This window comes from Cryptomeria japonica, chromosome 2 (genome assembly GCF_030272615.1).
Source record: "Cryptomeria japonica chromosome 2, Sugi_1.0, whole genome shotgun sequence".
Classification (NCBI taxonomy): Eukaryota; Viridiplantae; Streptophyta; class Pinopsida; order Cupressales; family Cupressaceae; genus Cryptomeria; species Cryptomeria japonica.
Genome location: NC_081406.1, coordinates 612,351,860 through 612,377,685, shown reverse-complemented (window position 1 = coordinate 612,377,685; position 25,826 = coordinate 612,351,860). Strand labels below are relative to the sequence as shown.

At 36.9% G+C, this 25,826-nt stretch overlaps 1 protein-coding gene across 4 annotated transcripts in view; it reads left to right on the top strand.

Moving 5' to 3' along the window:
- LOC131064292 (uncharacterized) overlaps positions 1 to 25,826 on the top strand; it is a 228,397-nt gene that overhangs the window by 162,544 nt on the left and 40,027 nt on the right. For all 4 annotated transcript variants that reach the window (XM_057998391.2, XM_057998394.2, XM_057998392.2 and 1 more), the window contains one exon: positions 11,652 to 11,710. In XM_057998391.2, the coding sequence (XP_057854374.2) occupies positions 11,652 to 11,710 (59 nt within the window). The remainder of the gene's footprint in view (positions 1 to 11,651; positions 11,711 to 25,826) is intronic.

Sequence of the window (25,826 nt, the reverse complement as noted above, 5' to 3'; positions counted from 1 at the left end):
CATTGAAGCTACTCTTTGTCGGCCTGAGGTGCTGACGCTGCGAGGTATGCCATTGAAGCTTCTGATTGAGATACGACCGTTGTGAGCTGCTCTCTGTCCGTCGCACTTCATCTGCCACAACTTGCCTAGGCAGGTGATAATCCCATCTCTTCTGGTTTTTAGATTTTTTGATTTGTTTTTTAGATTCTATTAAAACATTAATATATAGTATATAAAGTTTAATACCATTTTCATTTAGTTAATTTGTAAAATAAACGAAAATAATATATTTTAGTTTTTACGATTTTTTATTTTATTGTTTAAAAATTGTAGTTTAGTAATTTTGTTTTGTTTTTAAATTTTAATGATTTTAAAATAAAAAGTTAGTATTTTTTTATTTTTTAGAGTTAAACGTAAAAAGGTTATATACATGTTTAATTAAAAAGTATTAGCGAATGTTTTAAATAAAATTTATTATTTTTATTTTGAAAGTTTGAAATAAAAATTTAATATATTATTCTATGTTTAAAAATAAATTTTAGTGTTTATTTTGTTTTTAAATTTAAAAATAAAAATGTATTAATTTTTTTTTTACATTTATTAAAATAGAATTTGTATTTATTTTGTTTTTTCGAGTTAAAAATATAAATTTCATATATATTTTTTTTAATATTTTAAAATAAATTGCAGTTAATGAATTAAATATTAAATATTATTTTTCTATTAAATCATGTAGATTATAATTTAATGGCTCCAAGTATGTTATAAGAGCATGTCTAGGTGTGACTGTAGAAATAAGAGGATTGTTCATAATTTAATCAGCAAGTATGTTATTTGCATGTCTAGGTGTGACTGTAGAAATAAGAGCTCCTTTAGAGAGAGAACAATCCTCTTCAATTGCAAGAATGATGAAGAAGACACAAAAAATAAAGAATTGAAGAGGATGTGTCTATATTCACCTCTATTATGTCTTCTTTTAGTTTGTCCAAGGCCATAGGTGCATCAAACGAAGTGGAACACTGAACAACTTTTGGAAACCAATAGAGAAATAATAGGTGGATGAGGCATTAGCTGATTTGTTTTATTCAAGTGCTATTCCATACAACATGGCAAGAAATCCTCATTTTCATAGTGCAATTCAAAAAGTTGCAGAGTTTGTCAAAGGGTACATATGTCCAAATTCAGAGGCTTTCGGGACAATTCTTTTAGAGGTCAAAAGATAGTGTGGCAACAAAATTAGTTGAGGTCAAAGCCTCTTGGAAGGCAACATGTTGCACTCTATTGGGTGATGGATGATTAGATATGTGTCAAAGGCCATTGAATAATGTTTTAGTATCCTGCCTTGGAGGTGGTGTGGTTTTGAAAGTGATTGACACCATCAACCAAAAGAAAACTTAAGAGTACATTTTTTTAGATAACAGAGGAAGCCATTCTTGAAGTAGGGGTGGAAAATGTGGTTCAAGTGGTTATTGACAGTGTAGCAAATTATGGGAGTTGGGAGTCTGATCGTAGATAAGTACCCACAAATAAATTGGAGCCCATGTGTAGCACATTGTCTAGATTTATTGCTTCATGACTTGACTAAATTCTCATGGATACATGAAGCAATTCATCGAGGGAGAGTAGTTGCAAATTTCAGTAGAAATCATCGTCTCACATTGAGTCTTTACAAGCAACATGGATCTAGGGAGTTGTTGAGGCCTTGTGACTCAAGGTTTGTTTCATTTTATATCAGTTTGAAAAGAGTGTTTGAAGGTGTTGAAACAATGTAGCTTTGGTAAGATAAATGATTGAATGAGAGATAAATGAAGTCTCTCATTCAATCATCTATCCTATCGATAAATCTACATGCTAATGGTAGACATCATAATCATCTTTATAAGCATTTCTATCATCGATCGAGATATGATCATATTTGCTATGTAGTGATTTCATTTATATGCTGTGATTGTAATCGGTTCTGCATATCTATTCTAGTTGTCATATGACAACACTAATTAGTGTTGTCATTTGATAACTACAATAGTTATCGCATTAACATATTTTTGCTCTTATACCAATCCATAATCGGGTTGCATTTACCATCGATTACCATGAAATAGCATTAAGAATAAACCGATTAGTGATCGGTTAATGATAACTAAAATTGTATTAGAAACTAACCGATTCATTATCGGTTACAATGATAATCAAACCGCATTAAATCACAAAGCGATTGGCATCGATTATCATTTGTTATGTATCGGCATTTATATTAACCAATAGTTATCGGTTTGCATTATGAAGAGGCACCACCCTTGATCAAGACATGTCTTGATCGGAGACATGTCCGGTCAAGGCATGCCTTGATCTTACAAGGCAATGCCTATATATATGTGCCGTGAAGAATGCTGGAGAAATATCGAAATCAATAAATATCAATAATTATCTACAGCCACCTGCAAACAAAGAAGTTTCAGTTCATAATCAGAAATAACTAGAGAGCATACATTAATAGCATTGAATATTGTCTAAGGAATTAAAAGAAAGACAAAATCCTTAACATTCCACTTTTGAAAATAAATTTGAATACTTTTACATGGTATCAGAGCAAGGTTGATCGAACCTAAGGCATTCAAATTTGAGAAGTTCAAATCGAGGATATAGACATCGCATTTCCATGGCTAACGCTATCAGATTTGAGGATAGACTTGAAGGAGGCGACAATTTCTCAGCATGGAAATTCAGAATTAAGATGATTCTAAAAGAGAATAAAGTTGAATCATTTGTAAGAGTTGAATCTGAAGAACTTAAGAATGAACCTGACAAATCGGCATGGATCGAGGGAAATGAAAAAGCCATGAAGATCGTATTATGCCAATAATAACAAAGCATGAGACTGCCTAGCATATGTTCAAAGCACTTGAAAGTACATTCGAGATAAACAACGCAAGTAGAAACCTGGCTCTAAAAAGGGAAATAAATCATATAAGTATGAACCAAGGAGAGTCAATCAATGCATACTTTATGCGGATATCAACCCTAAGGGATGAACTGGCAACGCTTGGATATGAGATCCAGAGCAAAGAGTTAACGCTCATTGCTCTAGATGGGTTGCCTAGTACATGAGAAACATTCGTCCAAGGCATTAGTGCAAGGGCTAAATATCCGAAATTTGATAGGCTAAGAGCAGATTGTCTTCAAGAGGAGTCAAGGTTAAATAAGAAGGGGATCAAGCAAAAGAACATAGATGAAGATCTCCATGTTCTAAATACCAACTCCAACAAGATAAGAAAGAAGAAACATTTCAAGAAGAGAAAGAACCGACATGAGAAAAGGTCATCTAAGAAAGACAACTCTCACATTCAATGCTTTAGGTGTGATCAATATGGACACTATGCAGCAAGATGTCCAGATAGAATCAAACAACAAGCTACATTTGCAAAAGTGAAAAGGGAAGAATATGACTCCGAGAAGCATGTATTCTACTCTGCCCTCTCTAGCCAAGTATCCAATAAATCTAACTCCTAGATCATTGATAGTGGGTCTTCAAGACACATCACTGGGGGTAGAGAATTATTGGATTCCATGTTAGAAGAAATTGATGAAGAAGTAACCATTGGTGATGACTCTGCACATCCAGTGAAAGGCATCGGTACCTGCATCATTAAGCTGAAGACAGGCATGCCTCTCCAACTCACTGGAGTCCTATTCGTTCCTGACATCAAGAGGAACTTAATCTCCATATCTGCACTTGAAGATGATGGGTACAGAATAACCTTCATGAATGGTAAAGTTCTAGTATGGCCACAAAACTCTTCCATCAAGAAGGCTATAACCCTAGGACATAGAAAAGGCTATTTGTACGAGGTATGTACTGAATCTAACCTAGCACTACTTCATGAGATTGCAGATTCTAATGAAATTTGACATAGAAGATTAGGTCATTTAAACTTTCGTGCTTTATGTTCAATGGAAAAATTAGTAATTGGTTTGCCTAAGTTAAAACAATACCATTCCGGTACATGTAAGGGGTGTGCCTTAGGCAAAAATACTAAGAGTTCCTTTCAGAATAGTTCTAGTGAAATGAGCAATGTTTTGGAACTAGTTCATTCTGACCTCTGTGGGCCAATGTCTGTACCATCATTAGGAGAGTTCCTTTTTTATGTAATATTCATTGATGACTTCTCAAGGAAGACCTGGATCTACTTCCTTAAACGTAAAGAATTTGAAGAGATTTAAGGAATTCAAATCCCTCTTTGAAAACTCTTCTGGAAAGAAAATAAAAGTCCTAAGAACTGATAATGGGAGGGAATATACCTTAGACATCTTTAGGGAATTTTGTAAAGAAGTTGGGATTAAGAGGGAGTTCACTATTCCTTACAACCCCCAACAAAATGGGGTTGCTGAAAGGAAAAATAGAACCATTGTAGAAGCAGCCAAAGCCATGCTCCTTGATCAGAACTTAGAAACTCACCTTTGGGCAGAAGCCTCCAACATTGTTGTTTACATACAAAATAGATGTCCTCATTCCCACATTGAAGACAAGACCCCTGAAGAAGTCTTCACCGGGATAAAGCCAGATATCACCCACTTTAGAATATTTGGCTGTATGTTCACATACCTAAAGAACCCTCTGGAAGAAAAGGAATCTTTGTTGGATATAGTGAAACCTCTAAAGCTTACAAAATTTTTGTACCTGGACATAGCAATATTGAACTGAGTAGAGATGTTTTATTTGAAGAAGACATAGCCTTCAAAAGGGCTAAATACTCTATTGAGTTTGAAATCTATGCTCCATCTTCAGACCTAGAAGAGGATCCCACTCCTGAGATTCAGAGGGAGTGTTCAGAAGAAAATGAAGTACAGATCCTCCCCAAGAAATCCCTAAGAAAAGACCTCTATGGGCTCACAAAACAATGGAGGATGCAAGGGACGTTGCAGCTCCTTTAGGGACTTTTAGAGAAAGTAAGAGGCCTCGAAGATTTTCTAGCTATGTAGCCCTTATGAATGATCTCTCCAAATCAGAACCCTCTAGTGTACCAGAAGCTCTTAAACATCAAGTTTGGAAAGATGCAATGTCTGAAGAATATACATCCATACTAATCTTCACAAACTGAAGGAGGCAACAACAGATTCCCCATTGGTAGATCCCACTCTCTATAGACATATGATTGGATCATTAATGTACTTGGTCAATACTAGACTTGATATCTGTTATCCAGTAAATGCCTTGAGCTAGCTCATGTGTGAACCTAAGGAGATACATCTTATGGCTGTGAAACATATTATGAGATACCTTCAAGGTACTCTTAACTATGGACTCAAGTATGAGAAAGTTGATTTGGATCTTCATCGGTTCACTGATTCAGATTGGGTTGGAAGTGTGATTGACAGGAAAAGCACCTCAAGATGCTGCTTCAGTTTGGGTTCAACCATGATATCTTGGATTAGCAGGAAACAGTCTTCAATAGCTCAGAGTTCTATAGAGGCCAAATATATTGCAGCTTCCATGGCTGCACAAGAAGCTGTATGGCTTAGAAAACTACTTGTGGGATTATTCGGTGAGCCACTGAAGCCTACTATAATTCATTGTGATAACCGGAGTTGTATAAAACTCTCCATGAACCCTATATTTCATGATAGATCCAAACACATAGAGATTCCTTGCCACTATGTGAGAGATATGGTGGATAGGAATGTGATTCAATTGCAGTATATCAGTACAGGAGACCAGACAACAGACATACTGACCAAGCCTCTATCCAGATTAAAAGTTGAACACTTCAGGAAAGGACTTGGTATGATTGAATTGTAATTTGCTTTATAATCTGTACTAATATATAAGATGTTTAATGTGTAAACTTCTTTTGTCGTGTTATGACTTTATGGGCTCCTCTGCCTGTGTCCATTTCTAAGAGGTGACGATTTTTTAGATAATGAACACTTGTACTGAACATTTCAAGGTGATGATCTTGTAATGTTGATATCATCTTGACTCATGGATGTGCCATGATATGTTATGGTAGACCATAGACATTATGTGACGTAATGTCAGTGCACATACCATAACTTGGATATAAGAGAATTCAATATTCTCAAATTATTTTATATCCAAGGTATCACATGTTATGCGATACTGATATCACGTGCTATGTGATATCTCTATATCACGAGATGATGTGATATATTTCTGTATCACGTGTTATGTGATACATCATTTCACGAGCATATGTGACTTGATCTTTTGTATTACGAGGTCATGTAATACATTCTATTATGAGAAATGTGATGCTATATAATTAGATGATTATTTCAATGTTTACATAGATCTCCATTTATCTTCCCTAGCTAAGAGGGAGTGTTGAAACATTGTAGCTTCGGTAAGATAAATGATATCGATAAATCTACATGCTAATGGTAGGCATCATAATCATCTTTCTAAGCATTTCTATCATCGATCAAGATATGATCGTATTTGCTATGCAGTGATTTCATTTATATGCTGTGATTGTAATCGGTTCTGCATATCTATTCTAGTTGTCACATGACAACACTAATTAGTGTTGTCATATGATAACTACAATAGTTATCGTATTAACATATTTTTGCTCTTATACCAATCCATAATTGGGTTGCATTTACCATAGATTACCATGAAATAGCATTAAGAATAAACCGATTAGTGATCGGTTAATGATAACTAAAATTGCATTAGAAACTAACCAATTCATTATCGGTTACAATGATAATCAAACTGCATTAAATCACAAACCGATTGGCATCGATTATCATTTGTTATGTATCGGCATTTATATTAACCAATAGTTATAGGTTTGCATTATGAAGAGGCACCACCCTTGATCAAGACATGTCTTGATCGGACATGTCATGAGACATGTCCGGTCAAGGCATGCCTTGATCTTACAAGGCAATGCCTATATATATGTGCTGTGAAGAATGTTAGAGAATATCTAAATCAATAAATATTATCTAAAGCCACTTGCAATCAAAGAAGATTTCAGTTCATAATCAGAAATAACTAGAGAGCATACATTAATAGCATTGAATATTGTCTAAAGAATTTAAAGAAAGACAAAATCCTTAACATTCCAAAGACAAAATCCTTAACATTCCACTTTTGAACATAAATTTGAATACTTTTACAAAAGGGAAAGCATCTTTGAGATCAGTTATTTGTTCCAATGAGTGGGAAAGCTCAACGCTTTCTAAATGTGCTAAGTGGAAGAACATAGAGCAAATCATTTTAAACAGTAACTTTTTGGAAAGTGGAGCAAAGATTTTGAATATATGTGGGCCAAGTGTTGTTCTTCACATGGTGGATTGTGACACTCCTTGCCTTGGCATGCTTTATGAAAGCATGGACCATTGTAAGGAATCTATTTAGAGAAATAATGTAGAAGTAGAGTACATGGTGATATGGGAGTCATTTGACTCCTGATGAAAAATGATGCACACACCTTTACATGCAACAACTTGCTATTTGGAGCCTACGTTATTTCATATTGATAGACAAGATGATTTTGAATATGCTAGGGCTTTATGAAACCATTAGCAGGTTTGAACGAGATTGAACAACTGCAGATCTAATTAAAGACGAATGTTGGAAATACAAGAAAAGAGAAGGGCTGTTTGGAATAGAAGCAGCCCAAGATGATCTGATACTGTTGAATTTAGGTAATCAGATGTTAATCTAATTAATTAGATTATAATCAGACCGAGAATAACAATAAAACACACAACACAAGACAAAAATACCTTGGGAAAACCTCCCTCTTGGAGGAAAAACCCAGCATCAAAGATTCAGATCAGTTCCTTTATTTATAAGCAGATTACATGAACAGTATATATCAGATTATTTATCTGATTGTAGTGCCAATCTAGGGCAGATTAAACCAAGTATATGCAGCTGTAGTATATCTTTAGAGAGAGCAGAATATCGACACCACTTGGAGAAGGAGATCGCTGAAGTATAGGACACTACCTTGCCCAGCAAGCTGTCCAATGGATTCGCTCACTGATCGGATAGACTTGCAGCAGTATGAAGACTTAGATCGCTTTTCTTTCCTTCAAGTTCACTGACTAGATTCACATAAGGCTAACGGCACTTGATGAAGATGATTCATTGTATTTGAAGTGTAAAATGAATCTTGTTTATATACAAGATTCATGTTCAATTTTTCCAAGTCGGCTTTAACAAAATTGCCGCTATTTTACATATTTTAGTTTTCCCCTTTTGGCACCTAATTTGGGGCCTACATAAATTGCAAGTTATACCACGTTTCATTTTGGGTGCAGCCCTATTAGACATGTAGTCACTTAACCTTATTACAATATGATTAATATTTTAATTGCCACAAGGCAACATTAAAATATAATCCGAACTAGCTATCCATTTCAATAGATACGAGATGAGGTATTTGGCTATAGATGGTGGATGAGCTATGGAGCTCAAACTCTTGAACTGGATATTGAGTTTGGGAGCAAGTTCATCAACTTGTGAGAGGAATTAGAGTCACGTTGACCACATCCATTCCAAAAAGAGGAGCAAGTGCTCTTCGGAAAGTTGGGAGATCTTGTCTACATTCCTAACAATTTAAGATCGTTCATGAACATATCAGCAAATGACTCCACATCTTTTTCACAACAATGAATTTCAGAAGAAATAGCAGCTAGAGTTGTAGATGATCCCAACTTTTTGGATGATGATTGGGTAGTGATACTGATGATGATTCTATAACAGCTCAGCCATGTGCTGCTCTTGATGACTTGGAGCTTTTTTGAAGTATTATTATCTTGACTTTTGATTGTATCTTTTTGACTAGAAAACATCTTTGCACTCTTGATGACTTTTAGCTTTTTTGAAGTACTAAAGTCTCGACTTTTGATTGTATCTTTTTGACCAAAAACCATCTCTGCAATTGTGGTTTCACACGCTTTATATGGTTTAACTTTATATTTTATAAATGTGAAATATTTTTATAATGGTTTCCAATCTATTTTGCAATCTTAAACTATTTGATAATTTATTGGATATATTACTTATATTTAACAAAATAAAATTATGTAAGGCAAATTAAATGCTGATTTTTTTCTTCAAATTTTTTGCCCTAGCTGAACTTCATCCAAATTTTATGGTTGCAAAACCCGAATTCGAATTTGAACGTGGTGACTTAGTGCCTAGGTATAGAATGGTACAATTTATGCATGCAATGACATCTTTTCCTACAAATGGAATTGGTAAAATTTGCAAAGCATAGCATACAAAAATCTCTTTAAATTGAACTCACAAAATTTGAGAATAATACTATAGTTGATCAACACAATGAAATTCTACACAATCAAATTGAAAAACTACAAAGATTCAACTCTATGGTAGTCTTTGAATGGGATCAGTGAAATGAATAAGAGGGTATGTATCCTCAAATCCATTCTTTGCCAAAGGGTTTTCATCCTAAGGAAGTATAGATGAACAATGTTCAATCTCAAGAGAAATGAATTTGATAATATAAAAATGGTTACACTCTCCATTCCTCAACTCCTCCATATAGGCTTCTTAAGGAAAAATAATAATTTCTTTCTATTTTCCCCTTTTCTTTGCAAACTTGATTTTTGAAAAGTGACTAGAACAACATTTATAAAATGCGCTATTTTTTGGACTCCATTCCTAGCATCTCTTTTGATCCCTCTTTTAAAACAACCTTTTTAATATGAAAACATAAGTTGCCATTTTATGATTATAACTTAAAGATACTCTTTTGACAATGTAAGTTAAATTATTCAATTATTTCCTCAGCTCAAAAAGGGGAAACAACACCATGGATAGGTGAATAGAATGCTGCAATAGACTTAGGGTTATTTTAGGTTAATAATATTTAGGGCTGTGATTATTTTAACCAGATTGGAAAGACCAAGAAATTTCCATTTAAAACCCTAATGCTTAGCCTTAATGGTTCACCTGAAGGCTTTAATATTGAACCAATATTACGAAAATATTGATTCTTTGTACATTTAAAAGATATTATTAATGTAGATTTCACAAGGTAGAGATAAAATATTTGTAGAGTTTTCAGATAAATGATGGTGTTTACAATGATATTCTGATACATGACAATGGTAATGGAAAGCACGGCCATGACTGCAGCTAGTACAAATGCTGCAACAACAACAAATAACATAAACAAGATACTATAAACCCTTACAAGAGCTTGTTAGTCATTCTTGCACTCTATAGGTCGAATTTGACACTGTGGAAGCCTCCTTTGAGCTTTGAAAGAAGTCGTCAATGTTGAGTCAAAAGGTTTCTATCCTTTGTTTTGTTGCAAGATTGACGGTTTCCGTCCTTAGTCCATTACTCTACGTAGGCACGTGCTTTGAGAAAGGGTTTTTGGAAGTAAACAATTGAATGAATGATTTTCCATGCACCCAAATAGAGATAAGAAAAGATCCGTAGACAAAATAGAGTACCCTCCCAAGACAATGGTTGATAAGTCATGATCATGCAACGGTTGTGGGCTCCAACCATTGCATTAAATGACACAGTTGTTGACCACCATGGATGTTGTAAGTACAGTCTAATCCACCTTAAAAAATGTTTATGGTGTTTTCTTAAGTGAGAAAAATGCCCTTCGAAGAGCTGTAGCTTCAAAATGGGCCATTATTGATAGTCAAGTTGTGTAGAGGTGTTGGTGAGGTGAATAAAACAAAGAGGTGGGAAAGTTGGAGTTCGAAGGTTGAGGAGGCAAGGAAAGGCATGTTGGTGGGGAAAAGCCTGAAGGTCTAATAAGGGAAAGGGGAGGAGGGGGTTCCCAACAATGGTATGCTGGGAAGGTCATGTCTAAAACCTTATCAAAAGGCTCACATACAGAAACTCAAACACAAAATCCTCTATACTAAGAGAAAATTGAGAGTAAAGGGATTGGAAATGATCAGATTTGGCTTGTCAAAAGAAATGAAATGAACTTTGATTTGCTACATTAACTTATTAAAGAGGGGACATTACAAATGCGTACTTTGATTCCTTCTTAAACAATGAATTGGTAAGTCAGGATAAGCATTTATGAGTAGATAAGCATTAATGTGCATTGATTTGATTAGGAAGAAAGCAATTGCTAACACAATATCATGTAGGAGTTATTGGAGAGCACATATTCCTTCCAATGTGTTGTTCATTTGTGGATTTGATGGATAAAATTTATGTATGTTGTACAAAGCATGTGTTGAAAAGTGAAAACATCTTTATATATTTTAAGTGAAGCTTTTGTAGTAAAAAAAATTTATTTTATTAAGTTTTTAAATTAATGTGTACATATTAACACTTCTTTAACTCTTTGACTGTCCATCTAATCTTAATTAAAGATGATAGTTAATATGAAGTGTAGAAATTATAGTTGGACTAAATGTCTATTACGCTGCCACCTATACTTGATAGAAATCATGTTAATAGAACTGGTAAAAACTGTTAGAAAGTCTGAATCATTTTCCCATTTCTGACTTTGGGGTTTATGTATTTTTTTTAAATCTCAGCTTTTTTAATTTTCTATTTTTTTCATCGTAAATTGCAATTATGTTGGATTTTTCTCAATATATTTTAGATTTTTTAATCTCAGGATTTATGAGCTTCAATTATTCAAGTCAATATCTTCAGTAACAACTGCATTTTTGTTTTACAGACTCTCGAAGAGAAGCACTAATGGCTTCTATCCGCAATCCTGGCATAGCACTTAAAAAAGTAAGTCGTGGATTACAATTTTCCTGATAGGAATTAGTTGGGATGAGATTATAAATTACTTGTTGGTCATTCAATTAATAGGTTTATCCTTGTCAAATAAATAAATGGATAGAAATAGAGTCCTTGATGTTATGCTGCTATCTTCATGTGCAATGAAAACATTTGCTAATGATGGTTGCTTTAGGAATATTATATTTATTGTTTTGAGCTTGACAAGTTTTTATAGCTTTCACTTAGAGTGTTTTAACATATGTTTTGAGACTGAGTATAAATAATGGGAATTCTGTGTATTCCAAGCTAGAATAAAGTATAATCTAGTAAATTTCAAATAATAACACATTTTTGAGCCATGACTAATATATTTGAGCTCTCATATGAATCTAAACGTCTGTACTTATATGAAAAAATGGCACATTCTTAGATTATGTTCCATTAGCAGGAAAGCTATCAAATGCAGGTTGTCAAAAAGATAAACTATTATATAATGTCTTGATTTTAGATCTTTGATTTGAAATCCTGTAAACTTTGGAAGTTTCTTAAAGTGTTTTACAACAGATTATGAATAAACTCAACAAGCTCCTACTTAATTAAGGGTTGTTGGTGTGATAGGGGTGTTTACCTAGCTAGTTCATTAATTAGGTTCTATTCACATTTGTTACTTAAGTTTACTTAAAAGTTAAGGTACACATAGGATAATAATTGCTTTATGTCTCAGGTCAAATTAAGACACATGTCATAATCTTATCCAATCCTATGTTCACCTTGGCCTCTATAACGTACGGGTTCTCTTTGTGATCTCAAATTGTTTTATCATAGTACATTTGCATCCATTGATAGAATGTAATTATTCTCTTATTTTTGATCTCTCTTGTGCTTTTTTAGAAGTTCCTGGATCTTGGTTGGCTACAGTGAAGCCAATTCTTGCATGGTATAAAGTATTCTATACCAACTTTTACTAGGGTTTGTTAGAGAAATTAAGGAAATTAGGATTAGGCTTTGGATTACTTGAACTACTTTCATCATAAGTTTTTGGACTTACTATAATTTGTGGTATTAACTTTTGGGTTTCATGAGTTAGAATATAAATAAATTTAATAAATAACAAGCAACCAAAGTTGCAGGATATGGCACCGTCCTTTGTCTGGTATGCATATTGTCATATTTGACACGGGTATGACATAAATATGGCCTAGAAACTGTACTCGCATGTTTCCACAAAATAACCTTTTTTTTTTTTTCCCTCGTGCCAGATTCGATGGGTTTTAGTTTCTAAAAATAAAGTGCTGAATCCTAGGATGGGAAATGTGCAGAGTTACCCGGGGACGCGTCCCTGACCTGAAAACCCCCGTCCCCACCCCGAGGACGTTTCGGGGACTTGGGGACAGCCAGGGGACGTTTCCCCCCATCCCCAAATTGCCTTGTATTTTGAGGGGACGTCCCCGAAACAGGGGGACGCCTGCTCTAGCTCTAGGGGACGTCCGTACGTCCCGAGGACGGCTGGGGACGACTGGGATGCCCCCAATCCGTCCCGGGGACGGCCATACATCCCCCATATCTAAGGCCCTTAAAAAATATTAAAAAAATTAAAACAGTTGTATTTTCAATTTTTTATTTAAATTTTCTAATATGCCCCTTATTAAGTCAAATTGTTATTAAAAATCAAAAAAATTAAAAGATAACATTAATTAAATTTTAAATTTATTAATTTAATTCATAATTTTGACAATGAAACTATATGGTAGCAGTGTAGCCTTTGGGCATTTTGACATAGAGATTAGAAAATTGCCAAACTCGGCGAGTCAATAGAAAAATAACACCCAACGCCTTTATTAAAGAATAAGTTTTTTTGGCCTCACGGGGCGCTGCCCCTCGACCCCGCTCTGTATCGCGATAGGGAGTGCGCAAGGGGTGTTGCTCCTTGACCCCGCAAGGGGTGATGCCCCTTGACCCCACCTTGGGGGTGCTGCCCCCAAACCCCCATTGAAAAATATGGGGGGAAACTGCGAAGATAGAAGTAGGGAAAATTTGACCTCCGAGTCTATTGATATGCATATTGGCAATGTGAATGAATTGAAATTCTGATTTATGAATGCATAATTGCATATTGTCTATTGAGTATTAACAATGTTGTATGTTCAGAATTTACATTCTAAAATGTTTTCAACTTTTCATAGTATCATACACATGCTATATCCATGTTTTATTGTTTTCATATGGATATAATGTATGTATGCATGCTTTATCCATGTTTTCATATGAACATTTAGAATTTTGAAATTTTCCTATATATTTTAAATTTTTCCTATATTTTATATAGCTGTCCCCTTTGCCATCCCCCGCCGTCCCCAAATTTGGCAAAAAAATTTGCCATCCCAGAAACGCGTCCCGCCGTCCCCTGCCATCCCCATCCTGGAAACTCGAGGGAACTTTGGAAACGTGGGCTCTTGTGAACCAATTGTCTTCTAATCTATTGGTGTGGAGTTTGAAACAAATGTTTTAGTTCCCATTTGGTGCGGCATTAGACTTGGACGAGTTGGGTGAAGCTACCTATTTATTTGGGTCAACTACTGTATTTTCCAGTGTTCCACGGATGTTGGGGACAGGGAGATGGGGGGACGGTCTTCGGGGACGGGGGGACAAGGGAAAAAGTTTCGGGGACAGGTTTCGGGGATGGGGGGACAAGGGCTTGGGAGAGGGAAATGTGTTTCCATGGAACTCTGGTATTTTCATTAATGAAACTTTCTTATCATGGTGCTAAGAGCTTGGTAGCAGATTTCATTTAAGAGATATTCTTTATGATAGGTCCTAAGCTTCTTTCATCATGTCGTGAGATCTTTCTTAATTTAACCTGCAATCTCTTTCAACCTATGCGATTTATTTTCTCTTCCGGCAGCGTGGATTCTCTATTCTCTTCCGGCAACATGGCAATGGCATGGAGTGGAAAACACACAAAAAATATTGAGGGGGGGGGGGGGGGGGGGGTTGAATCAGTAACAAAACCAGATAAAACATAGAGAGAGCAAACACTAGATTTCACGTGGAAAATCCTTTTGGGTAAAAAAACACGGCATAATGATAGTTGATTCATTTAGGATATATAACGATCAAGGAGGGGACATGACAATTCATGTGGGAGGTTTTATTTGGCATCAGACCTTAGATTATGAAGCCAGTCCTTTAGAATTTTAAATGTAGGGCATGTCATTTTTATGGACGACTATTTTTGGACTTGTTGGTTAATAGATTTGTCAGCTTATGAAATGGTTCAATTTATGACTTGCCCAATGGAAAACAATGACAAACTGTATACAACAGTTGGAGGGATTACAATGGAATAATGATCTTCTCTGCATTTGAGAGTGGCAGCTTACTCGTATGATTCAATTTGGGGTTTTGGGGGTATGCTTTTGACTAGAAAGCAGTAAAGGAACTACAAAAAAATGAAAAGAGAGAAGCTCCTGATGGAAGACACAAGAAAATCAACAACTAGGTTCTTCAGAAATAAACTTAGAATAAAAAAGGAACAAAAATAAATGACACAAAGTTCATTAGTTCTGTGCCCACAAACAATAACCAATAAGATGAACAATCATCTCTAACTAACTTATAAATAAGTAAGAAAGCGATTGCACATTGAACATGCAAATAACATAAAACCACTCAGAACATAAAGTTTCTGTATTGAACTCAGATGCAATCAAATACACTAGAGAGATATCAAAGAACAATTGTAACTTGACATAAGAAAATCTCCAATCAAAGGGGAAAAATAGATAAAGTTCGCAATATCCCTTCAATTCTTTTATTAACATAAAAGCTCAAAGTCTCTCTTCTATCTTTGTACAAAAAGTTGTCCTGGAAAGATGACTACTACTGTTACAAACCAACAAAAAATACAAGATTTCCCTTCCCCAAAGCTCTCTCAAGAGAACCTGGAAAAAGGATCTCTTTACAATAGAAGCTATTGAATTTATATTCTTTCTCTCTCGTAACTAATTCTTGAAAATCAGTTAGAAATTATAAAACAAAACTCTTTACTTTTTCTTTCACATAAGATTTTACTCATAAAGGAGTTAAAACATTATTAAAGGGCCACCTGACATTTGCAAAAGACCAATTGACCTTGATAGCATGCTTGCAAATATAGCCTTGCTCATGCTTCCACATTTTGCATGCAAGTCGACCAAGGCACTTGTAACTACAACATTTGATAAAAATTCTCATATCATTTTTCTTTGATGGATTTTCATATGTTGTTTGAAGCTCCCATATTAACACAGATAATGCTTGTCAATCAACACTTGTTCAAAAGCTTTTAAAGCTGCTTCAACAAATCCATTATGTACATATCTTGTTCGCTGTGAGACCACATATCGTGGAGGCATTATGTGAAACTCAATATTTTCGACAAAGCTGTCTATTTATGAACTTGGGGATATGCCGAGAAAGGCTTGCTTTCAGGAATCTCGACGGTGAGGGAACCTCTGGGTTTGCCGATAGTAATATGTTTTGGCAGAAAATGGAGCTTGATGACATAACAAACTATTGAAGACCATTATTTCAGCCATGCAAGGAGTTCATGAACCATAATATTGGCCGATTATAATAGTTTCAATAGGAAAGGGAGTTTGCAAACTTAAAATTTTGTTGATAATAGTACTTCGTCCCCTTTTATAAAGTTACTTGACCTTTGGTATGGTCATGTTGGTGAAAGTTTCTTTCTTCTAACTCTTCTTTAGCGAACTCTTCACTTTGCATATTGTTTTACTCTTTGATTTCTTCCTTCTTTTTGTTATCTGAGAGGAAAAACCGATATAAACAAGCCTTTTCGGCAGAAATAATACTTCTGAAACCACTTAAACGTTATTCCTTAGTCATTTTTGTAATTGATAATTTCCTTGATTGGCGACCTGAAAGGTTACGAACTCTAGATATTGCTGAAACAATGAACTGACTCTTCCATTTGGCAAGGGGAAAAGTTAGCGAAGATGAAGTTTTGTTGAAAGGGAAAAATTAAGACAAAACTTAACCAGTGATATAGAAAATCAAGAATTTTTGGTTGAAGTAGAGATCAGCAAATTTTAGGTTTTGGTGAAGAGAAGTTGTCAAAAGCCCATCTAGTGAGAAATGTTGCTAGAGTTTACTACTCTAATCCAGCCTCACAAATAAAAGTTTTGATTACACATTTATGGGCACCAACCCCTGGAGTTTATGGGCAACAACCCAAAGGAGCACCAACCCCCTGTCTGAGCACCCACTCAGACGACTACAATTAAAGAAAACTACAGTTGCAAATTAAGCACCTTGTTACAAATGAGATTTTGTAACTCACAATTTGTTCTTGGCACTTGAGATTGACTTGATTCTTTTCTACTCACAAACTTTGTCCTCTGCTCTCTGGTCTCTGTTATCAAGCTCTATCCTCCGCTCTCTGTCCTCTTCTTATTTCTGCATTCAACTCTCTGATCTCCGCTTGGCTCAGTCCTCTTTCTCTGCCCCACTTTGTGTGACTAACCTTATGTGTTAACTGCCTTGGCTCTACACTTTCTGATCTTTGGTCTCTGCTTCTGTTCTCTTCTCTATCTGTTCTTTGCTCTCTGCTCTCTGCTCTGGTTGTGAGTTGTCTCTTGTCCACTCTTCACCTCTAATCATTTAGCATTCTATCTCTTTTGTAGTGTGTTGTGACATATTCACACATCGCCCCATTGCAAATGGGGACCCCTACTTTTTGCTTTCTAGGTTTTTAGGGTTTGTTTGTTAGCCTTTGCATGATGAGTGCTGTCAGGGAGATCGCTGGATAGCAGGCTCTACTTGAGCTAGGATGAGTCAGTAGATGCTCCAAGTTAGGGTTTCTTTCAAGGTCTTCCTTAGGCTTAGTTTTGCTAGTGGTGTCCCATTTGAGTTCGAGGAAGTCAGTGAGTGGTTGAGCAATTTTGGCTAAGACATGGGAGGAATGAATCAAAGATCAAGACTAAGGCAGAGTCAAGTGGAAAAGGAGGTGAATTAAGCTCAAAGTGAGGATGTCGCTCCTGACCCTTCCAAAGGGTCCAGGGCGAATTTTTCTACAAGACACTCCACCTTGACCCGGGCTCTGAGCTACTCCTTTCCTAGGTTTGAATGAAGGAAAAGGCACTTGTTTGAATGAAGAAATGTGAAAATGAAGCCAGGACTTGAGCTCAAAGAGGAATTTCGCTCCTGACCCTTCCAAAGGGGTCTAGAGCGAAATTCATGTAAAACCCTATTTTTCACCAAATTTTTGGGCTAGATGTCGACCTAAAGCTATAGATTTGCATGATCAAGATGGAAGGAAGCCTAGCAAAGGGTGTCCAAGGCATGAAAAGGAGGAAGCAAGTGAAAGATTAGCTCAAATTTAGAATTTCGCTCCTAACCCTTCCAAAGGGTCCAGAGTGAAATTCCTAAAATCCATCTTTTCCTCTCAATTTTGTGTCTAACCAAGTGTAGATCGAGATCAAAGAAATCCTTAGGCATGGCTCTGAGTTGCTTATGATCACCAAAAGTGAAGGAATTGAGCTAAAATTAGAATTTCGCTCCTGACCCTTCCAAAGGGTCCAGAGCGAAATTCTTAGAAGACCCCTTTTTTCTTCCTTGTTGGCACTGAAAGTCTTGTTCTTTGGGCATATTTGGAAAGGAAATAACATGTCTTTACCTTTTGAGGTGATAGAATGCAAAAGAATGAAGGATTTTTGACCAAAACATGATTTTCGCTCCTGACCCTTCCAAAGGGTTCAGAGCGAAATTCATTTTTCTCCACTTTGCTCTTGATGTGATCAAGTTTTTTGACTTTTGGGGCATAGATGAAAGAGTTTGATGCATGTTTTCCTTAGGGAGGAGGTTTTAGACCTTGGAAGAATGAAAATCAACCTAAAAGAAGAATTTCGCTCCTGACCCTTCCAAAGGGTCCAGAGCGAAATCTTCCTTTTTGCCTTCCTTTGGCCTTAAAACCTAGTTTGACCTTGCCTAGACCCAGTTGGATGGAGGTTTCTTTTGATTGCGATGAAAGGAAGTTGAATTGACCAAGTTTGTATGAGAATGAGTTGAAAGGAAGATGAAAATCAACCTGGGAAGTGATTTTCGCTTCTAACCCTTCCAAAGGGTCCAGAGCGAAAATCCTTGGAGACCTCAATTTCTTCCTTGTCTAAGCCAAGTTCTTAGTTTCTAAGGCATGTTTGGAGGTGTTTTTGAATGTTCTAGCCTTAGGAAGTGAGTAAAGGTGGAAAAAATGAAGGATTTGGCTTGAAAATTGAATTTCGCTCCTGATCCTTCCAAAGGGTCCAGAGCGAAATTCTTGAAAACACTCATTTCTCCCTTAGCCAAAGTCAGAATCTTGGTGGAGATGCAAGAGGAAGGATCTATGTTTGCCTCCCAAAGAGGATTGGAGTTGGAAAAGTCAAGAATCAAGCTCAAAACATGATTTTCGCTCTTGACCCTTCCAAAGGGTCCAGAGCGAAAATCCTTGTAGCTCTTATTTTCTTCCCTGTTTTGGCTAGGCGTTGACATGATGGAGGATGAATTGGTGTGTTCTTGCCTTGAAAGGGAGTTAGACATTTTGAAAGATGAGGATTTTGCCCAAAAGGTGAATTTCGCTCCTGACCCTTCCAAAGGGTCCAGAGCGAAATTCATTATATACTTCATTTGCTCCCTTGTTTGGGCTTGAAACCTTGCTCCTTAGGTGAAGAATGATCTATGTTTGCTCCCAAAATAAGATTGAAAGTTTGAAAATTGAACAAACAAGCCCAAATCATGGTTTTCGCTCCTGACCCTTCTAGAGTGTCCAGAGCGAAAATCTACCTAGACCTCATTCCCTTCCTTGTTTGACCAAATTTTAATATCCAAGGCATGATGAGAGGAAGAATGGACATGTTTTTTGCCTTTGAAAATGTTTGAAGCGTTGTAGAGTGAGGATTGTAGCCTAGAGGGTGAATTTCCCTCCTGACCCTTCCAAAGGGTCTAGGGTGAAATTCTCCAAATCAACCATTTTCCCCTTGAGTGAAGGTACAACTTTGATACCTATGGCATGGTTGAAGGTGGAGTGAGGTATTCTTGCCTTGAAGGGTGAATTGAGGTAAAGGAAGTGTAAGATCAAGCCTAAAACTTGAATTTCGCTCCTGACCCTTCCAAAGGGTCCAGAGCGAAATTCTTAAAACCTATCTTTTGCCCCAAATTTACATCAAGCTTGGTATTGGTTGAGAATATAGGGATCCTTAGGCATGCATCTAAGCAAGTGTAGTTGCAAAGTGAGGTCTAAATGAGCCAGGAATGCAAAATTCGCTCCTAACCCTTCCAAAGGGTCCAGTGCGAAATTCTTATAGGGCCTGTCCCTGGGGAGAATCTTGAGCAAGCTTCAGTTTTATATCTTCTTGTTGATGATTTAAGGTAGAAAATGCTATGTTGAAATGAATTTGTTATATGACCTTAATCATCTTTTGGTTTGTCTTGTAGATGAAAGAAGACCAGGCCAGGGCAAGGACGACCTTTTCTAGTCCAGCATCATCAAGGACGGCCAATTCGCCAGCTACCTCCAGAACCTTCACTTTGCCACACTAAAGAACCACAAGATGACAATGAAGGGCATTACCAACATTTCAAGGAAAGGTACACCACCCATCCATCACGTCAAGGACAAAGGAAGTCAAAGCAAGGGTCTGTTGAAGAAGCAGATAGTTTCAGAAGAGTTAATTAAAGTTAGCTTCTCGGCATCATCAAATTGAACATCTACCAAGTTACAAGTGTCAGACAAGGTGGCATCCCAGTCATCACTCCTCCAGTCGGATTGGTCCACCACAGCGTGTCCAGATTCAATGTACCTGACTCATCAAAGATGACACTAACTTCAATGTACCTACCCCGGTTATCCATTGGTCGAATTTTCCAGAGAAGACATGTGTCCAAATAATGCAATTATTTCATTGGCCAGAATTGAGTTTGTTGTAACAAACCCTAATTAGGGGTTTCATTGTAAAATCTCAGCCATTGATCTCAAATTGATCTGAGCCATTGAATTGTATTGAGAGCATTATAAAACGCTTAAGCTCTTCATTTTGTAGAGGTTAATAGCTAGGAGGTTAAGGGTTAGTTTATAGAGGTTAGAATAGCTAATGATCGATAGTGAATAGAATAGAAATTAGAAAAAAGTAGGAAGAGAAGGCAAGAAATTGTTGCCTTGATTGTAAATGAACCCTTTTTTCATTGAAGATATGGTGAAATGTGTCGTTTCTTTACAATACACATGGTCTCTTGTAGAATCTTCATTATAAATGGTAAATAATTAGATTGAATGAAGAAAATTATTGAATGCACCTGTGTGGAATCCGTCTAGTCCATACCACTAGCCTCTTACTGATTGTAAGTGCGCCCTGCATGGTCAACTGGCATAAAATGAGCTTAATCTTAAGTCGTTACACATCTATTGTTCATGCATTATCTTGAATGGTGATCAGTGTCTGATGGCGTACGATTTGAACGTATTGGAAGCATCCCTTAGAAGATCGCACTGAGTTGGTGTCGGATTTTTCAAGCCTGATGGTGAGACCCAATCCAGTAGGACTCCACCTAGTCATTCATCCATCTTCTCGCATTCTAGGTAGTAGAGCAAACTTCTTGAACCCTGCATCTTTTGCCATTTGTTTGTCTTCCAGTTAGTAAATAGGACTTGTGATTCCAGCAAATTAGACGTTCAGGTCATCGAGTGTAAGTCCCCCTTGTGATTCCAGCAAAATCACATCATACCACAAGAAGCTTATCCACAAGTAGAGATTATAACAGAACCTTGAAGTTCTTCCGATTGATCCTTCTGCGATATCTTCAACATTTGGGAACTTTACTCAAGAGAGGATAAGATACCTCTGGGTATTTTATTCTGTTTTTGGTCGTGTACAAAATACACATCAACACAGTGTTATGCCTACACTGACATTGTGTTATCGCACCTGCAGAAACAACTTCTCTACGGCCCTCTATTCTATTTTTTGTTCTATGTCCTTTTTTTTGCAGAGCTTCTTCACCTGCATGCCTCCTCACTTTCTCATACACCTCCTTGATTAATTTTCCACTCAACACATCCAGTTAATCCATTTCTTGGTCAAATACGTACATCGAGGGTTTTCCCTCCAAATGAAATTTTAAACAAAATTTTCTCGAGCCACTAAAAGATCTATCTTGTCTCATCATTTCAGTCTGATAGCTGTCCACTTTCAATGCTACGTTCCTTATTTACTCAGCAATCTCTGGAATTTTGTTTTTCTGTTGCATGCAATCCCCATTTTAGCTACAACACTGCTCATCATTTATTTCTTTCCTTGTTTACTGTGTAGGCTGAAAAATCTCCTTGATACATATGCTTTTTAAGTTTATAGACCAGTCAATCATTTTGTCCAAAAAGCATCCACATGTCACTTACCCTCATGGTGGATGGTGGGACCCATCAACAAATTCCTCTACTCACAAAAGGTCCACGTGCAGAAGAAATCCACGTTGGATTCACGGGCGGCATGTTCTAATTGGCATTTTTCGTAGACTAACACACACGCATGTTATGCGCTTTCGCCAAAACTTCCTGCGGGCCAACGGATTAATGCACCTTCTTCCATTTTAATTATCCTGTGGGATCATTTTTTCAGTCCTTGGCTACGGTCTAGCCGGACCATACATTTTGTCACATTGGATATTACCGCGCAAGATACCTTCTCTCCATTCTTTGTCGCCACGGGATAGCAGGGAGCCTTAATCTCCTTCGCTTTTTGTTACCCTGCGAGGTCATCTCTCTTTAGTTTACCTCGGCGCGGGATAGCAAGGGATGCCATTTGCTTCGCTTTTATGTTACTCTGCAAGGTTATTTTACTTCCATCCTTCATGCTGTGGTATAACAAGGCAACTAACCCATCACAGTGGAAACTACCTCGTAGAGACTTTTGTCTTAAGTCTTCCTTGTTGCGGGATGGTGGGGCAACAAACTCGTCGTGTTATTGACATCTCTGGAAACTACCCCGCATAGATTTTTGTCTTAGGTCTTCCTTGTTGCGGGATGGCGGGGCAACAGACCCGTTGTGTTATTGACATCCCTTGTTGCAGTTTTGCAGCTACCTTTGGTCAATGCAGAGAGTTGATCATGAAATAGCGATAGCGATAACATGATGTGTTATGCTATCCCTGTAACAATGTGCAATTGACACTCCCTGTAACTGCATGCGACTAACACGACGTGTTATTAAATTACTGCTATTGCACTTTTTTTTGAGTCAGACCAGTTTGCTCAAAGCTTTACCAACTCAATGGTCTATGTCTTCTTTATCCGAATATAAGTCCCAATAACACATCCCATGCTTGCTTTCTATATCTTCTTGTAGGACTAACACTATGTTATGTTATGCTGCAGCAACACTTTTTTTTAGTCAAGTTAATTCACCCAATGCCTTGCCAACTTCATGGCCTTTGTCTTCTTTGTGCAATTACAGATCCAATAGCTAACTCCAATTGTATTCTTTATCTTCTTTGTGGCCTTAGCTTACTCGAATTGTATTCTTTATCTTCTTTGTGGCCTTTGACTAAATGCCAATTCCATGCTTAATCAACTTGCTCACATACAATGAAATCTGCTCACCTCCGCCAACCTGGGACAACACCATCTCTATCAATTTGATCTTCCTCTAGGACACTTCATCATCCAACATTTGGGACACTCATCATCCGACATCTCTGTCTAACCTGATGTCTCTGCATCTTTGTCTAGTGCATCATCTCAACTGTTGACATCAATGACAATCTAATGCCAACAGGTGAGAGGATTTTGAAATGGAAACCTAAAGATTTTTGGCTAGGTCAACCATTCCCTCTCTTTAGTGATCATTTAGCTCATAGTTGGTAGAATTGGACTCGGCAAAAACTTGGTAGACTCAAAATTTGTGACTCAGCAAAGGAATTTGGAAAAACTTGGCAAAAACTCAGCAAAAACCTTGGGAACTCAAAAAATTGATTAAACTTTTTTAAAAACCCTTTTTTTCCACCAAATTTAATGACAAAATATATCCAATGAGTCCATTTAGTGATAAAATTTAATGAGTACAAAAGTGTTTTATATTACATTTGATTCATAAATGCAAATTGAGTACAAAATTGCATCATCATGTGGAATCTTGATACAATAGTTAGCTGGCAACTATTATGAATTTATGATGATTGCCTTTGAAAATCATCATCATAATTCATAAATTGCATATTGCAAATTTTATAATTTCCTCTTCCATAGTCTAGTGAAAACTTAGGGAGAGGTTCTAATCTTTGCACTTTGTTGCAGCTGCTCACTCTACATTTAAGGCTGTGTTTGTCACTTTGACTCAACCAAATCAATGGCCTTTAATTTTTGTCTACCTTTCTTGTGGAAAGATGAAGTTATGTTGCATTTTATAATAATAATGGTATTTAAATATTTGATACTTACAGTATGATACTTCATCATTGATTAATGATATTATGATAATGATAAAAATAATTGTCTAAGTTGTCAATTGAGGTCTCCACTCTCAAATCCCCTCATTGTAATCAACTTTCTTATAAGAGAAGAAATCCCAATAATTATTGGGGGTCTAGGAGTGGAGACCCCACTGGGGTTGAGTGTAGTATCCCTCATGGGGTTTGGGAGTGATGCCCCCAATGAGGCTGAGGGATAGTGCCCCTCGTGGGTGTTTGGGGGCAATGGCCCTAGTAGGGTCAAGGGTTAGTGCTGCTGTAAGGTTTTGGGGCAATGTCCCAAGTACATTCTCTGTTGTGATACAGAGTGGGATCGAGGAGCAGCACTCCCACCACTAAGCCCAAATTAAGGCCTTTGAAACCACATGAAACTTCATGTTGCACACCATTTTCACAATTTTATTACTTTAGGAGAAATTCGGTATTTGGCACATTTTTGTGAAAAATATAAATTCTCTACAAGTGCTTTGTGAGGAAGTGTGAGGGGTGTTCATGCATTTATATGATAAAATAATGATTTTTTGACTATTTTTTCCACTTTTTTTTCATTTTTATTGTGTTTGTTTAGCTCATTTTTAGCGTCTTGGAAGGTCTCTTTAGATAGACATTTAGATCTCCCCATATGAGGTTTGAAATGTTTTGGATCAACATTGTGCAAATTGGCTATAAAACTCTTTTGGAAAGAAACTTAAAAGTTAACATCTCCAAGTGTTGGAAAAGGGTTTGGCATCCTAAATGTTGGCCTAATGTTAATGCTTTTATGTGGCTTGCAGCTTAAGATAAATTTCTTCATCAGGATAACCTTTGGAAATGGGGGGTTGTTGGTTTGAATCATAGTTGAAAATCTCGGACTCGGCAAACCAAAAATTTGGACTCGGACTCGGACTCGTGAAAGACTCGTGAAAGACTTGGCAAGGACTCGGCAAAAAAAAAAAACCGTAGTTTTACAAAAAAGCATAAAGAAATTAATGCATTTAGAGAACATAAGAGCCATAATTGAGACATTACACATGTCACATACTCATAGTTTCAAACTTTCAACTCTAAAATGTATAATACCAAGATTTCTTCAATGCTAATTATGTTGTTATATGGAGCCTAATCAGACTCGGAGGTTAAATTTTCCCTACTTCCATCGGCGCAGTTTCCCCCTATATTTTTCGACGGGGGTTTGGGGGCAGCGCCCCCAAGTTGGGGTCAAGGGGCATCACCCCTTGTGGGGTCAAGGGGCTGCGCCCCTTGCGCGCTCCCTGTCGCGATACAGGGCGGGGTCGAGGGGCAGCGCCCCGCGAGGCCAAAAATACTTTTATTATTTTATAACGACATCGGGTGTTATTTTTCTTTTATTTTTCACTCCCTCAGTTATGCCAAATGAAGGCAATTTTTTTTTTTAAAAACTCAATTTTAAAGCTTGCATGACTTTTTTTTGGGTCCTGGCGAGTCCATCTGAAAGACTCGCGAGTCCATGCAAAAGACTCGCGCGAGTCCTTGCAAAAGACTCGCGAGTCTTTCAGGTGGACTCGCCAGGACTCGCCTCGCGAGTCCTTGGCGAGTCGACTTGTGGCTCCCAAGGACTCGCGAGTCCGTGGCGAGTCCACGATTTTTAAAACTATGGTTTGAATAGATGTATTCT